An 18,178-nucleotide genomic window follows, 5' to 3' on the forward strand; every position below is an offset into this window, starting at 1 on the left:
CTGGAACATGGCAAGGATGCCCAGCTTCACCACTCTTATTCAGCATAGTACTGGAAGTCCTAGCTAGTGCAATCAGCCAAGAGAAATCAATAAAGGGCATCTAAATTGGAAAGTTAGAAGTCAAGTTATCCTTGCTTGCAGATGACATGATCTTATATTTGGAAAAACCTAAAGGCTCCACCAAAAACTATTAGAACTGATAAATTCAGTAAAGTTTCAGGATACATGATCAACATAAAAAATCAGTAGCATTTCTATATGGCAACAGTGAACAATCTGAAAAAGAAATCAAGAAAGTAATTCCATTTATAACAATCACAAATAAAATTAAATACCTAGAAATTGACTTAACCAAAGAAATGAAAGATCTCTACAATGAAAACTATAAAACATTGGTGCAAGAAATTGAAGATGGCACACACAAAAATAGAAAGATATTCCATGTTCATGGATTGGTATAATCAATGATGTTAAACTTTCTATACTACCCAAAGAATTCTACAGATTCAGTGCAATCCCTATCAGAATACCAATGACATTCTTCACAGAAATTGAAGAAATAATTCTAAAATTCATGTGGAGCCACAAAAGACACAGAATAGCCAAAGCTATTCTGAGCAAAAAGAACAAAACTGAAGGAATCACATTGTCTTTCTTCAAATTATACTACAGCACTATAGTAACTGAAAGAGCATGGTACTGCCATAAAAACAGACATGTAGACCAATGGAACACAATAGAGAACCCAGAAACAAATCCATACACCTACAGTGAACTCATTTTTGACAAAGGTGCCAAGAGTATACATTGGAGAAAGGAAAGTCTCTTCAATAAATCGTGCTGGGAATACTGGATATCTATATGAATAATAATGAAACTTGACCCCTATCTCTTGCCATATACAAAAATCAAATTAAAACGGATTAAAGACCTAAATCTAATACCTAAATCTATGAAACTATTACAAGAAAACATTCAAGAAACCCCCTGAGACATTCATCTTGGCAACAATTTCTTGAGTAATACCCCACACACAGGCAAACAAAGCAAAAGTAGACAAAAGGGCACAGTGGCTCGCGCCTGTAATCCCAGCACTTTGGGAGGCCAAGGCGGGCGGATCACGAGGTCAGGAGATCGAGACCATCCTGGCTAACACGGTGAAACCCCGTCTCTACTAAAAATACAAAAAAAAAAAAAAATAGCAGGCGTGGTGGCGGGCGCCTGTAGTCCCAGCTACTCGGGAGGCTGAGGCAGGAGAATGGCATGAACCTGGGAGGCGGAGCTTGCAGTGAGCCAAGATCGCGCCACTGCACTCCAGCCTGGGCAACAGAGCGAGACTCCATCTCAGAACAAAAAAGGAAAAAAAAAGTAGACAAAAGGGATCATATCAAGTTAAAAAGCTTCTGCACAGCAAAGGAAATAATGAAGACACAACCCACAGAATGGGAGGAAATATTTGCAAAGAAACTATCCATCTCAGAAGGGATTAATAGCTAGAATGTATTAGGAACTCAAACAACTGTATAGGAAAAAAATCCAATAAGCCAGTTAAAAAATGGGTAAAAGATTTTAATAGAGATTTCTCAAAAGAAGACATACAAATAGCAACCGGGCATATCAGAAGATTCTCAACATCATTGATCATCAGAGAAATGCAAATCAAAACTACAATGACATGTTATCTTACTCCAGTCAAAATGGCTTATATCCTAAAACAATAACAAATGCTGGTGAATATGTGGAGAAAAGGGAACCCTTGTACACTATTGGTTGGAATGTAAATTAGTACAACCTCTATGGAGAACAGTTTGGAGATTCCTCAAAAAACTAAAAATAGAGCTACCATATGATCCACCATCCCACTGGTGGGTATATACCCAAAAGAAGGGAAATCAGTATATCAAGGGCATATTTGCCCTGTCATATTTGTTGCAGTACTGTTCACAATAGCCAAGATTTGGAAGCAACCTACATGTCCATAATGGATACAGAAAATGTATTTATGCATGGTGGAGTACTATTCAGCCAGAAAGAAATGAGATCCTGTCACTTGTAACAACATGGATGGAACTGGAGGTCGTTATGTCAAGTGAAATAAGCCAGGCACAGAAACACAAACATTGCATGTTGTCACTTATTTGTGGGATATAAAAATCAAAACAATTTAACATATGGAGATGGAGACTAGTAGGATGATTACCAGAGGCTGGGATGGGTCGCAGTGGGTGAAGGGGATGTGGCAATGGTTAACGGGTACAAAGAATAGAAATAATAAATAGAACCTAGTATTTGATAGCACAACAGGGTGACTATAGTCAAAATAATTTAATTATGCATTTAAAAATAACTAAAAGAGTATAATCGGGGCCAGGCACGGTGGCTTACACCTGTAATCCCAGCACTTTGGGAGGCCAAGGCAGATGGATAATGAGGTCAGGAGTTCGAGACCAGCCTGGCCAATATGGTGAGACCCCGTCTCTACTAAAAATACAAAAATTAGCCGAGCATGGTGGTGCGCGCCTGTAGTCCCAGCTACTTGGAAGGCTGAGTCAGGAAAATCACTTGAATCTGGGAGGCGGAGGTTGCAGTGAGCCAGGATTGTGCCACTGCACTCCAGCCTGGGCAACAAAGCAAGACTCTGTCTCAAAAAAAAAAAAAAAAAAAAAAAAAAGAGTATAATTGGATTCTGTGTAACACAAAAGATGAATGCTTGAAGGGATGGATTTCCCATTTTCTATGTTGGGATTATTAAGTATTTTGTGCCCTTATCAATATATCTCCTGTACTCCATAAATACATACACCTACTATGTACTCACGAAGTTAAAAAATTAAAATTAAAAAAGATATCTGCACTCCCATGATCATTGCAACGTTAGCCACAACAGAATTGATATGGAATGAAACTGTCATCAACAGATGTACAGGTAATAAAAATGTAAATATACACAATGAAATACTATTCAACTTCTAAAAAGAAGAAAATTCTATCATTTCTGACAACATAGTTGAACCTAGAGGGCATTATGTTAGGTGAAATAAGCCAGGTATAGAAAATAAATACCACATGATCTAACTTATATGTAGAATCTAAAAAGTTGCAGTTTCTGAAGCAGAGAAAAGAGCCTGGTGGGGTGAGAAGATTGGGGAGATATAGGTCAAAAGACCTAAAATTTCACTTAGACAAGAGGAATAAGTTCAAGAGATCTATTGTATATAATGGCAACTATAGTTAATATATACTTGAAAATTTCTGAGAGAGTAGATTTAAAGTGTTCTCACACAAAAGAATAAATATTTGAGGTAGTACAAATGTTAAATAGCTTGATTTAGCCATGCTGCAATGTATACACTTATCAAAACATCATGTATACCATAAATATGTGCAATGTTTACTTGACAAAAAAATTTTTAACGAAAATAGAGAGCTAAATAAACACCGAATTTAGGAAACAGTGCAGAACAATGGAGAAAGTCCTGAAGAAATGTGAAGGATGGAATTAATAAAGATTAGGGAAAAATCAGTGAAACTGAAACAAAATGAGGCACAGACAGTAAGAAAAAGAAGTGAAAGATAAGAATGTATGTTAACCCACAAGTTAGTTATTTGAAAAGATTGGTGACATCAATACAATAAAAGGATTGTACATGGAAAATGAGAGGTATAAATAAATAAAACATTGAAAAAGGGAAACAACTACAGATAAGGAAAAGACTTTAAAAATAGCAATCATTATGAAATTATGTTATTAAATTTGTTAATCTAGGTGAAATGGTTAAATTTCTGAAATTGATATAAAATATTAAAATTGACACAAGAAGAAATGAAAGTTAAAATAACAACTAGTGTTCATGACCAGCCTGGCCAACCTGGTGAAACCCCATCTCTACTAAAAATACAAAACAATTAACCAGGCATGGTGAAAGGCACCTGTAATCCCAGCTACCCAGGAGGCTGATGCAGGAGAATCGCTTGTACCTGGGAGGTGGAGGTTGCAGTGAGCCGAGATCCTGCCATTGCACTCCAACCTGGGCAAGAAGAGTGAAACTCCGTCTCAAAAAAAAAAAAACAGTAAAATAAAATTTAAAAAAAAACAACCAGCAAATAGGTTGAAATGGTACTCAAAGACAAACTACTCTCTTCCCCCCATCCACCCATAAAGAGAATTCCAGACTAAAAAGTACTATGGGTAAGTTTTAAGCAAGTTTTTGAGAACTAATATCTGTTCTATACAACTGGCTCTAAAAACAGATAAAAAAGGAAAGTTGCCTAATTCTTTTTCTGGAACTAACATAACCTTAGTTCTAATTCTTAGAGTATAATAAAATATATATGTATTCCTTTTTCATTTTTTTTTTCAAGGACAAAGTCTCACTATGTTGCCCAGGCTAGACTCGAACTCCTGGGCTCAAGCAATCCTCTAGGCTCAGATACCGGGACTATGTGCCTCTGTGCCCAGCTTAAGAAGCCCATTTTAGTTACAAACGTATGTAAAAAATCTTACTTTAAGTAAACCTTACCATGAATTTAAATCATGTCGGTGAGACACCAGAAAAATTGTTATGGTAATTCATCATATTAATGGACTAATGGGGAAATAAATCTTATCAGAGGCAGAAAAAGAATTTTATTGTTCAACTTATATTCACATAAGATACTAAACTAGAAGAGAACCACCTACACTTCATAAAGGCTTAATAAAGCAAGCATTATACTTAATGGAAAAACTTTAGAGAAATTTACATTAATAGCAGAAATAAGAGATGGATGTTCATTAATATTGTCACTGTTTAAAATAGTACTTCAGGTCCTGAAAAATGTTGAGAAAAGGAAATAAGAGGTTTCAGGATTGGAAGAGAAGAGATGAAAACCATCATTATTTGTTAATGACAGGATTATCTCCACAGGAAACCCAACATAACCAAAATATTAAAACTAATATAGGAGTTCTGTCAAGTAGCTGTCCATAGATCAACTTATGAGTAATTACTAATTGGAAAATATAGTAAAATGTAAGTACTGTTCTCAAAAGTAACCCAAAGTATCCAACAATTCATGTACTAAGAATTCACAGGATCTTTTTAAGTAAGAGGTAAAACTTTGGGTAAGGAATTAATGAGAGATATGCCCTATGCATGGGTAAAATTACTTCCTATAATAAAGATATCAATTTTCCATAAATTAATTTATAAATCTAATGCCATAACAATCAAAATTTTGTGTGCAATTTTACAAACTTGTTCTAGGCATTATGTGGAAGGATAAAGACATACCAATAAATCCATTTTGAAAAAAGAAGAGAAAAATTTGCCAGCAGGCAAAAATAATTAAAACTAGGATGGAACTTGAATAACAGCAGCAAAATAGACATATTGAAGGGAATCGACAGTAAAATAATAATATATATACATTTACAGCGATATTTGTATGTGAACTTGACATATGATGATAAAGTGGCACCACAATTAATATGCAAGGGGTGGGTCAGACAGGGTAGGAAAATTAGCTCACCAATGGAATAAATTAAAAACTGGACTCCTATCTTTCATCCTACAATAAGACATGCCATGTCTTAATTGTGTTTTAAAGGGCTGTTGCGTGTCATCATGGATGAGGTAAGAGTTGAAGCCAGAGATTACTTAGGTAGCTTTTTTATTTTTTGAGATGGAGTTTCGCTCTTGTTGCCCAGGCTAAAGTGCAATGGTGGGATCTCTGCTCACTGCAGCCTCCACCTCCCGGGTTCAAGCGATTCTTCTGCCTTGGCCACCCGAGTAGCTCGGATTGCAGGCATGCACCACCACACCTTGCTGATTTTTTATTTTTTAGTAGAGACAGGGTTTCTCCATGTTGGTCAGGCTGGTCTCGAACTCCCGACCTCACGTGATCTGCCCACCTCAGCCTCCCAAAGTGCTGGAATTACAAGCATGAGCCACCACACCCAGCATAGGTAGCTATTTTATGGTATATTCACAAAGATGGTAGTTTGGACTAGAGTGGTATCAAGGGAGATGGCGCAAAGTGTGCAAATTTTGACTTGTTCCCCTAAGCTCCAAACTCATGTCCAACCACCTATGAGGCATCTCCATCTGCAATCCTATAGGTCATGTATACAAATGTGTCTAACACTGAACATATTTTCTCCATACAAATCTTCTCCTCTTGAGTATATTATTGAGTATCAGTACTAGAGACCTGGTAGTCATCCATATGATGGTTATATGTAAGGATATATGATAGTCCTTATCATATCCCCACTGTTATTAGTTTAATTTGAGCTCCTTGTGCTGCATCTCTTGTAGCAGTAATCTTACTTGTCAACCTTCCACTGAAACTTATACCTTTAGTTAGAGATGCAATTAATTAAAACAAAATTTGGACTTCACCATATAGTGACTTTGTCTTTTTCTACTGTGCTTTAAAATAAACCTCGTTTCTTAGTGTTTCAAATGGTTTACTAAGATATTTAATAGATCTTGTTGTTTTAGTCGGAATGTGGAACAGGGGCTTCGAGGGACCCGCACTACGACCGGACATTATAATACAATTAGCCGAATGGATAGACATCGTGTCATGGATGACCATTATTCTCCAGATAGAGACAGGTAAATATGATTAAATACTATTAGACCTTATTATTAATATAATCACTGCTTTCAGGAAGGGGTTACCATAAAATGTTTTCACATATTCCTTTTTCTTAGTTTCTGAAACAATGTTTTTCTGTTACAATGCTTACATTATTTCTTATGACTGCCACATTGTTAAAGGTAAATAAATACAAACAACCTTTTCTCTGGTAAGAAAAAAACAAAATTATCTTTCTCCTACCATTTTGTTTTTGGTTTAATCAAACCAGTTAAGTTAGTGAATCTGTATAAGTGATTATAATGTTAATTATAGTGAAACCAAGATGTTTTATTATTTTTCCTTGTCATAAACAATTATATATATAAATACTTTCATGAGACAAAAGATTTTAAAGTCTTTTACATTCATCAGAGAAATTGGTGTGACTTTTCACATATGGAAGTATTGAGACGGAGTCTGATTTGTTTAGGAAATATTTTATGATTCATGAAGAGGTTTTTCCTCATGGCTTTCAGTAAACCTTTTAAGCATCTTAAAGATTGTTTGCTGTATTTGGAAGAGCTCTCTGAATTTGCTCCATTAAATGTCACAAACTTGGAAGTAACATGGTATGTTACAATGCTTACATTAGCTGCTATTAATATTTTTAACTTAAGCAAATCAATAAACTCTCTAATTCATGCTTTGGTTATACATGAAGTAAATGCCATTATATTTCTCAAACTATTCAAAGATATGATAAAATAACGAAGGAACTCAGAAGTCCCTTTGTATGCATCCTAAACCGATTTTAGGAAGAACATTTGGGGGCTTTTAAATAAGCTGATATGAGAAATTACTGTTTACATTTAAACACTTAATTTTTTTGTCTAAATTAAGATTATACTTAATTCATGCTTAATTTCACTATGATTTAGTATACTTCTCCAGAACTAAAGAGGGGCTATCATAGTCTTCAATAGTGTCTAACAAGTATTGGCTTTTGTGCCTGAGATCTAAGAAGAAATTATATGTAAGAAGTTATTAAATTAATATTGCTTTTAGTGATAAATGAAAGCTAATGTAGTATTTTATTTTCTTTTAATTTGCTTAACTTTTTCAAAGTGATCTGTGTCTTTAGGGGTAATTATAGACATGCTACCTGTAGAAGTTGATGCTTATCAAGTACAATACTGTAATAGAAAGAAGGGTAACTATGTTGGCATGATTAGGAGTTGAAAGAAGTCATTAGGATGAATGAAGAGGTATTTTAGTTGCCTAATATAGCATTTTAATGAGCTTGATTGTTTCTGGAAATTATTTATATACCAAGTCATAAAATCCTTGTTCCTTGAAGGTTTGTTAATGGAAATGATGAGAGAGAAAATTCTGAAATGAATTTAAACTGTCTTCAATTTTATGTAAAGTTTTATTTTAATGAAAAAATGGACTTTGTTTTCTTTAAGACAAATAAATGCTGTCTAAATCTTGAAGAAAAATAAAATTAACATCTAGAATTATAAATAAAAATGATTGCTATCATGTCAAATGCATAATACTTTATAAATATTTAAAGGCAAATGACCCTAGGTTTAATGGCAGCAAAGCTTCCTATTAAAGCCTAGATGATTAATCCTTGGTATTAGTTAATATGGTCATATTAGGTAATTATCATGTCAGAGATATCCTACAATGTGCATTTTTATGGTCTGTCCCAATTTATGTCTGCAACTGAAACATCATTATATTTTTATTTTTTATTTAAAAAATTTATAAATCTTTCAGTTTAGCAAAAATGTTCATATAACTATTTTCTGAAGTTTTCAAGAAAATTGACCCATGTGGTTTTTATTTCTCTTTTAGAGCACTGTCAATGCCAGATCACAATTCCTCTTAATTGTGAGCTGCCTTAAATCCTTTTTTCGAATAAATAAAATAGAATTTTATTTAAATAGAAATATAAAACCATTTCTAATATTATTTATCTGTGTAATTATTTATTAACATGAGGAATAAAAAATTTAAAAGTTCAATATTATATATGTGGTCTGTCACATTAAGCAACAAATTCTTAATCTCTGTTTTATCTTAATATTCTAAGAGTTTTGGTAATAAAATGCATATGGGTGCGTTATGATTTTTAGAAGATAAGAATACTCTAGAACTCTTACAGTGAATTTTCATGAATAGCATTTTAATCAATAATAATGTTGATTAAAAAGCCTAAGAGAGAATTTCCTTTGAGATAATAATAGTAATTTAGGTCTTTTGAGAGGTACAATGACTAACCTTTCTTGTCAGTAAGAATTGATGCACTGGACTAGAATAGTATTTTATTGAATGTAATATTTTATTGAATCTTTTTTATAGGATTTGAAACCAAATGGCCTTGATTTTGAATGCAGGATTTAACCTCTTGCTACCTGTGTCTTTGGGAAAATTAACCTCTTTGACACTTGATTTTCTTATCTGTAAAATTAGAATATCAGTATCAACTTTACTGAGTTGTGTAGATTAAATGACTTGTATCAACTTTATTGAGTTGTGTAGATTAAATGACACTGCCTCCAATTGTATAGTAGGTATTGAAAATACGTGCCTTAACCTTACCATTTTAAAAGGATATATTCACTTGCAAATAATTTACATTTAATGTGCTTAGTAAACAAGAAAAAAAGAGAGATAGAGAAATCAGCCAGTTCACTTAGTGTTGTTGTTGTTTTGTTTGTTTGTTTTTTGAGACAGTGTCTCACTGGGTCACCCAGGCTGGAGTTCAATGGCATTTTCTCAGCTCACTGCAACCTCTGCCTCCCAGGTTCAAGCGATTCTCCTGCCTCAGCCTCCCAAATAGCTGGGATTACAGGCATGTGCCACCATGTCCAGCTAATTTTTTTTTTTCTTTTTTTGTATTTTTAGTAGAAACGGGGTTTCGCCATGTTGGCCAGCCTGGTCTTGAACTCCTGACTTCAGGTGATCCACCTGCCTGGGTATCCCAAAGTGCTGGGATTACAGGCATGAGCCACCGCGCCTGGCCCATGTAGTTTTTTGTTTGTTTGTTTGTTTAGGGCATGAATTGGACCTTGAAAAATGGGCATGTTTATTCAGGCAAGACCAAGAGCAAGGATAGACTATAATGAGTGAGAAAAGATGCTATTTGATATTCATTAATAGTACTTGGTTAAACTTGGGTGGTGTAAGGAGAAGATATAGTATTTATATCCTTTCTATAGGTAATGTAAAAATAATTTACACTTTAAATTTTTATTAGGTCTTTGTTTCTCTGCCTATCTCACTGTGTTATCATTAGTCAAAATCCTATTCTGCTTTGCAAAGTAGATAGATTCTTCACAAGTAATTTAGTAACCTGGATGCAAGGACTCAGCTAAAACAAGGAATTATTAAGCATATCTTTCATCTCCTACTTCCATTCCACCGCTTTTTATACCATTGTTTTTCTGATAAGTCCTGGTAACTACTACAACTAGGAACATAATTTTTCCTGAGGCAGACTATGTGGCCTTAGTATTAGAAATCAATACAAAAATTAGCCGGGCACGGTGGCAGGTGCCTATAATCCCAGCTACTCAGGAGGCTGAGGCAGGAGAATTGCTTGAACCCGAGTGGCAGAGGTTGCAGTGAGGCGAGATCGCGCCACTGCACTCCAGCCTGGGTGACAGAGTAAGACTGTCTCAAAAAAAAAAAAAAATATTTTAAGAGCTTTTTGTTTACTTGAATTAGTTTACTATTAGAATAAGTATAGAGTATTAGATAATATTTCTGTAACATGTCAGAAGTACTCCACAGTATGCATTTTTATGTCTATCCTGGAGGCCAAAATACATTAGATGCATTTATTTCCATGGAGTATACTTTTAGCATCATAAGAATACAATTAATGTTGGCAAAAGATAAATTACTTTATAAGCTTTTTTTCTCCTATACATTCAATTAATAGATATATATTCTAAAAAGGAAAATGCCCTATTATATGGACCACTGGCATACCTTACACACTCATGCTATTTATCTATTCCTTGTCAGGAAGTCAGCTACCAGAAAGTGTAACTCATACTCATAACTATTTCACCAAAAAGAATAGTCTCTTTTTTCCTTTCAGTTATCAACTATGAAGGAAACATATCTCTGATAGTTTAAAATTATGAAGTAAATGAAAAAAGAAAATTCACTTTACAAAAATAATATAACGTTTTATTTTACTTATTTTATTTGCTGTATTTCGGAAACATTTTAAGACAGTTAAATCATACTGAGTAGAATGTAGGGACTACAACATAAGGAAAGCATTAACAATATTAAAGACACGTGCCAGGCACAGTGGCTCATGCCTGTAATGCCAGAACTTTGGGAGGTTTAAGCAGGCACATCACTTGAGCCCAGGAGTTCTCAACCAGTCTAGGCCATATAGTGAGACCCTATCTCCACAAACACACACAAAAAATAAAAAATAAATAAAATTAGCCCAGGTGTGGTGGTGTGCACCTTTTTTTTATTGCAGCTACTCAGGAGGCTGAGGTGGGAGGATTGCATGAGCCTAGGGAAGTCAAAGCTGCAGTGAGCTGAGATCGCACCACTTCAGTCCAGCCAGGGTGACAGAGCAAGACCCTGTCTCAAAAAAAAAAATAAAAATAAAAATAAAAAAAATGTTTTTGCATTAAGTAAGGGTTTTTGGAAGCTATAGTTTTACTTAAGAATGGAATACTTTATCTCCCATTTTTGCAGTTCTTTTTTGTATGGACTAAAGTGATTCCTAAAGGGGACATTCGGCTAATTTCACATAGTGGAAGGACAATTCATTATAAATATAATTTTGTGTTGTCTTTAAAGGTTATATTGCTTAAGAATCAAAGTGTCTAGAAATTGGATTAGTAATCTAGTTTAATACTTTGAATAGTAATTTTTTATCATGAGCCTTAGAATCTATGACTTCTTTATTTTGTTTTTGCTTTTTAAAATTTAGTAAATGTATTGTTTTTTTATTTTTTTCTTTTACAGTGATTTACTGCTCAGATTGGACTAACTGCAGTTTTAATATAACTTACTTTATTTGTTTAGTCATTATGCATATTTAAGACACTATGCATACTTATTGCTCAAATTTAATAATGTCCATTAATTTTGGAAAAAAAGTAAGCATGGTTCAGTGGAGAAGTGTAATATGTTTTAAGGTTGTACCAAGTGGATGCAGCAAAGGACCTTGAGTATGGCTGTGGACCTTAGGTAGATTTTAGAGGGCTTACTAAAACACAATGGTAAATTTTGTATAATGTTCATGCATGAGTTTTTATAGTTTTCAACAGAATCTCAAGGAGGGTCATGACCAGATAAGGTTAAGAACTAACATGACTAGAGACAGAAAAGAGAAATAAAATAAATTGATGCTTGATAAAGGTGATTCTTGCTTAATGGCTGCTTTGGCTTTATAGGGACAAAGTTAATTATAAGACTCTTCAAGGAAACTATTAGAAATTGGATGATTTTATATATATATTTTATAAATTTATAAATTTTAACAAGCTTTGAAATTTACATATTTTCTGTTATTCTTAAGTAATTTTGGAGAAAACCTATTCCTTTTAAAGCAGTAAAGCCCAACATCACAACTGTTGGGTATTATTTCTCTTCTTCATAAAGCTATGTATACTGTTTTAAATATTTTCTTACATAGGCTCATAATCTTCTGTTTATGTTTCTAGAATGTTTCTATAATTATATGAACCACTGCTCTTTTTTGAGAGAAGGCTCATCGTGAAAACAGTATAATTTTGATTTTACTTTTTAGTGCAATCCAAAATATATTTGAGTGGGTCAGCCATTGTGCACAAAGATTTAAAACAGACATTATCCTGGTCTAGCCAGACAAATTATCGTATATCAACTAATTTTAAAACGTTGAAGACTGTGTGGCAGAAGGATAACAATACTGGAACAGATTGGAGAGAAAATTACTTGATTGGGTGAACTGGAAAAGGCATCACAGAGAAGTTGGGCTTTAAAGATTGAATAAGATTGTGAAAAGTGAAGCAGTGGAGACAGAGGGAGAATGGTGGGCATTCTTGACAGAATGATGAACATGAACAAATTCTTGGAGTCAGGAAAACACATGATAATTTAGAGAATCTTAGGTAGTCTGTTGTACCTAGATAAGAGGTAGTGGTATGGGGAATGGAAAGTGATAGAAGATGAAGATTGAAAGTAGTTTAGAACTTTTAGGGAATTTATACTTGTTTTTTGATATCAGGAACCAGTGAAGGATTTTTAGTAAGGTACCTATGTGATCAGAAAGCATAATATGCAAATAAACTTCTGTAGACAGGATGAAGATTGTATTTAGTCAGGGGAAGACTGGGGTCTGAAGGTAGGAAGACCTAAGAGAAGGTTGTTTCAATAGACATAGTAAACCTGATTTAAGGTGGTGGCAGGAGAAAAGGTAAAGGAGAGAAATCTGAGTTGTTTAGGCATCAGAACAAGCAAGGCTTGTAAATCCATTGAATGTGAAAAATGAGGAAATGGAGGAGTTAAATTTTGAGACTGTAAAACTTGGTTTATTAAATAAATACTTTAATCCTTAGTTGAAGCTGGAATTGCAAGAGATTACAAAAAAAGAATAGCTGAAGTATTATATTAAGTTCCAAAGGGGGATTAAAGAATTACGTTAGAAATTAGAAGGGACTTTAGAGATGATGGACTCCTGTGTTTTGTAGAGGTACCTGAGAGACTGCTATGACAGGTAAAAATGAGGCCAAATGGATAGAGATCTAGGCTTCTTACTCTCTTTAGCCAGCATCATCCTGATATTATTTGATTACTGTATATTGATTCTATATCAAATTTTATTTGGAAAAAAAGTGATCTGCTAAAAAAAAAATAGAGTTTGAAAACCACTGCTTGAACCTCCTCATAAATAGGCAAAGGGTATTGTTCTAGTCTCACAATGAACATATGTTTTCCTGAAGTGTCTACATGTCACTCAAGCATTATGTGGAGAGCCCAGAAGCAGATGGAAAAGTGTTGTGCAACCCAAAGAATAATCAGTAATAAAGCAGAGTTATTGTTTACACCATAAAAACAATTGCATTATTTAGAAAGAACATGTTGGAATATAAGATCAGGAAATGAATCTTGGAAAACTACTGCCTCTCTACAGAGAAAGGAAATCCAGTACATTAAATGCATGAAGAACCACTCATATAGGTGAGAGACCAGGCTGTATGTACAAATGTGTTAAGAGCCTGAGTTTTGAATTAAGAAAGCCCTGAGTTTGAAACCCAGTCCTGCCACTTACTATATAGCTCTGAACAAGCACTCATAGCCTCAGTTTATCTGTCGGTGCAAAAGTGGGAATAGTAGAACCTACCTCAAAGAGTTGTTATGAGAAGTAAATGAGATAATGTAGGCAAAGCTTTTAATGGAGTACTCAGCATATAGTTCAGTGTATATGAACTGAACTATAAGTTAAATAAAGACTATTTTTAATAGCTAGAGAGGTTTCAGAAACCAAAAAAGGAGAGAGTATTAAAAAATAGAGGTTTGAAAATCAATGTCTAATACCAAAGGTAAGTGGAGTATGATGAGGATTAAGAGGAGACGAAAGAATTTTGGGGGAATTGCACATTCATAAGATAGCTTCGAGAGTGTGGTAGAAGCAGAAGTCAAATTACAGTAAGCTTAAAGCATGAAAGCAAACTCTAGCAGAGGTGGCAAGAATTGTAGATATGTATTTTAAGATGTTCTATGTTGAAAAGAAAATGAGCGAGATACAGTGGCTTGAGAGGAAGGAAAGATTAGCAAGGGTTTTATTTTTAGGATTAAGTGCAGTTGAGGAAGGGAATAATAAATGAAGCAAGGTCATATGGGAAGCAGGATTACAAGTAGAGGCATCTCTTTTGGTGCAGAAGACAAGGACAAGTGAAGATTTAAATGTATGTTTACTTTATATTTAGAGATAGAATTGTGGAAGTTGAGAGAGTTCAAGGTTCATTTCCATTGTTTATGGAAACATAATGATAATCTGCTAAGATTAATTGTTTTAGTATTAAAGGTTCTAAGAAAGTAGGAAATTTTAAATTAGTGCTGTGGAAAGAAGAGATGGGTAAAAGATCAGTGTGCTGCTTGGATTGCTTATGGTAGTTATGAGGCGTGAAAGGTAGCAAAGCCAATAGCATGTAATACATAATACATAATAAACATAGTGAATGGAAAAATGAATAGCACCCAATAAATTTAATAAATACAATTAATAATCAAAGTAATTTGGATCAGTTTACTCTTTATTAAATGGAATTGTTAAGGCCCTTTGTAGTTATTTTTAATTATTAATAATTAAAAGAGAAATAGTTACCTTTTAAATTTCCCAACTTTTATAAGTATTTGAAATTACCTCATTTATTATTTCCTTCTTAAACTTTCTGCTTATTTTATTTTTCTCATCTCATCTTTCCTCATAAAAAATGGTAAAGCATCTCTATCATATAACATATTCTAGGTGGTGCTAAAGATGTTTGAGTAATAACTGATAATGTTATATTGTTGTTGCATTTTATTTTAAAATATTTAGAATATTTTAACCTTTGGCACTGTCATATTACAGTGAACATTGGGAGGAGGGGGCAAGCTTTCCAATAACAGTTTCCATGTGCTTTGCTTACCGTCTGCCTATCTTTTAAAATCTCACTTTTTAAATTAAACTATACTTTTTTTTCACTTCTTTCTTGAGTCTTATTTATATTCTTGTTTCTGCCATGCTTGCAGTCATTTTCTTACTCTACCTCGCTCCAGATACAGTCAGACCATTGACCATCATCACAGGGATGGCAGGTATATTTTTCTTACAATTGAGTCTGTTTGTGGAATTGCTTGTGCCTGTGTATTGATATGATATAGTTCACTTTTATTTCTGTTTTTATGTATATACATATATGGTTGTTAATGAAATATAGAAATATCACCCACATAAAATAACATGAAATAAAACGTATTAACTAATTGTAGTAGGACATCAAAAATACAGTGTCCCTTTTGTAAATTAGGAGAATCTCTTTGGTGATTCTAAAAATTTAGTTCATCAGGAATTACAGTTAACTCTCTATTTATCTACAAATATAGAATAACAGTATTATCTTTAAATTAACTCCAGTTGACTACTCACCTTCCTCAGCAGAGTCCATAATTAGGTATTTAGATGGCATAGGTCTTGAAAACTCACTTTCCCACCTCCAGAGTAGAGGAATCTGTCCTTGAAGTGCTTAGGTTGAACTGATTTGTTTGTGGTTGCCTTGTCAGAGGTGGCTGTAATCTACTCCTTTGTCATAGTAGATAATCCTTATCTGCAGAGAATACTGAGTCTGTGAGAAAACACTTGTCATTTCTACCCTACCACCATTTCTCTTTCCAAAGTGGGAATTTGCAGTGAATCATAGATAGTACAGCTACAATGCCTTAAGGAAATATAATTTACATTGGAGGGAAATCTCAGTTACCTGGCATATAATAGCAAGAGGGGTTAACTAGAAAGAGGGGTTAATTAGAAAGAAAAGAGAGAGAAGATCTCTAAAATCTGAAAAGTTCTCAAGGCTGTATGGAGATTTAGAGATCTGAGCCAGTGACAACATTTGAGATCCTTTAGGTAAAGAAATAATGTGGTGGAAGGCTTAGCTAGTATAAATTAGGAATTATGTGCCATGGTTGGTCGCCTTGACTATTGTTTCTAAGTGATTTGGAGTTATGTGTGACTTCCTTCATCCCTATGAAATTAACTAAGAGTTGATAATAAAAGAGTTTATAAAAATGATTAAAAACTAAAGAGTAAATTTATAAGTATTTTATTTATGTGGGTTAATGTGAAAGGAAACATAAGAGGTAATAGCAACAGTAATTTACTAATAACTTTTGTAATGTCTTTCAGCAAATATGATTGAAATTTAGTGCCTTCCAGTTTATTATATGATAATGGTTATTGCTATATTTAATTTTCTTTTGCATTTTTTCACTCTTTTTTGTTATTCTGCTTCAATCCTAAATAATTATCTTTTGTTGTTTTTTGTTTTTACTGTTGCTATATATTGCATTCCGACTAGTTTTTTACTTTCAGTAATTATACATTTACCTTACAAAAATGTGGAAAAGTAGTTATATAACTGTATTTTGATAATTGGCTAAACCTTTTTTAAAGGTGGGTGACATACATGAATGAGACATTACTGATTATAGACTTACTGTATATACTCTGGTGTCTCTTCATTTCATGCTAAGTTAAAGTCATATCACATCACTTTTTCAATAGTTTGTATTTTCTTAGTCTCAGTTATCAACAGATAGGTTATCTACTTCATGTTACTTAGTTTTTCCATTCAGCAATGTAGCTAGAATTAGTTCTTGATCATCTCAATTTTGTACTTTTCCCCAAATTCTCAACTTCGGCCTAATTGGCCCATTTTGAGGAAGACATTTATGAATTGTCTTTCTGTGCCACAATTTGGTTTGTGCTGAGAAAACAGAGATCATTAATGTTTATATTAAAATATAACATGTTAAAATCTGTTTCCACAAGCAAGTTATCAAATATCTAATATAGGATTTACTATGTATATTTACATGTATATGTAATATTTATTTTATATGTATTAAAGTATTTGCCTTGCCCTAGTGCAACAGAAACTCTTGAGGACCTAAGTCTAGTGACCTAGACAATATGGGTAGAATTTGTAAGAATGAAGTTCCTTTGTTTTTTTAAAAAATATTTTGTACCCATTAACCCACCCCTCTTCATCTCCTTCTCTCTACTATCCTTCCCAGTCTTTGGTAACTACCATTCTATTCACTGCCTCCATGAGATCAATTTTTAGCTCCCATATATGAGTGGAAACATGCAATATTTGTCTTTCCGTGCCTAGCTTATTTCATTTAATATAATGTCCTCCATTTTCATTCATCTTGCTAATCATGCATTTCATACCTGATTTTATTCTTTCTGTTTTAGCTGATACTCCATTGTGTGTATATATATCACATTTTCTTTATGCATTCATTTGTTGATGGACAATTAGGTTGATTCCATATCTTGGCTATTGTAAATAGTGCTGCAGTAAACATGGGAGTGCAGGTATCTCTTCAATATACTGATTTCCTTTCTCATGAATATATACCCAGCAAAGGGATTGCTAGATCATATGATAGTTCCATGTTTAGATTTTTAGGAACCTCCATACTGTTTTCTATGCTGGTTGTATTAATTTATATTTCCACCAGCAGTGTACAAGCACTCCCCTTTCTCTTCATCCTCTCCAGCACTTGTTATTTTCAGAATTTTTTTATAATAGGCATTTTAACCTGGGTGAAATGATATCTCATTGTGGTTTTGATTTGCATTTCTCTGATAATTAGTGATGTTGAGCATTTTTTTATATACCTGTTGGCCATTGTATGTCTTCTTTTGAGAAATGTCTATTCAAATATTTTATCCATTTAAAAAAATCAGATTATTATTGTTATTTTGTGCTATTGAGTTGTTTGAGTTCGTTATGTATTCTGTTTATTAATCCCTTGTTGGATGAATAGCTTGCAAATATTTTCTTCCATTCTGTAGGTGTCACTT

The 18,178-nt window shown here is 33.6% G+C and overlaps 1 protein-coding gene across 49 annotated transcripts in view; it reads left to right on the forward strand.

The window, feature by feature from the left end:
• RIMS2 (regulating synaptic membrane exocytosis 2) overlaps positions 1-18,178 on the forward strand; it is a 729,498-nt gene that overhangs the window by 459,360 nt on the left and 251,960 nt on the right. For 24 of the 49 annotated variants that reach the window (XM_054657454.2, XM_063816530.1, XM_063816529.1 and 21 more), the window contains one exon: positions 6,486-6,602. In XM_054657454.2, coding sequence (XP_054513429.2) covers positions 6,486-6,602 — 117 coding nt within the window. Of the gene's footprint in view, positions 1-6,470; positions 6,603-15,336; positions 15,403-18,178 lie in introns of all 49 variants that reach the window. The other 25 variants (XM_063816523.1, XM_063816526.1, XM_063816527.1 and 22 more) reach the window with 3 other exon arrangements.

Source organism: Pan troglodytes, chromosome 7 (assembly GCF_028858775.2).
Source record: "Pan troglodytes isolate AG18354 chromosome 7, NHGRI_mPanTro3-v2.0_pri, whole genome shotgun sequence".
NCBI lineage: Eukaryota > Metazoa > Chordata > Mammalia > Primates > Hominidae > Pan > Pan troglodytes.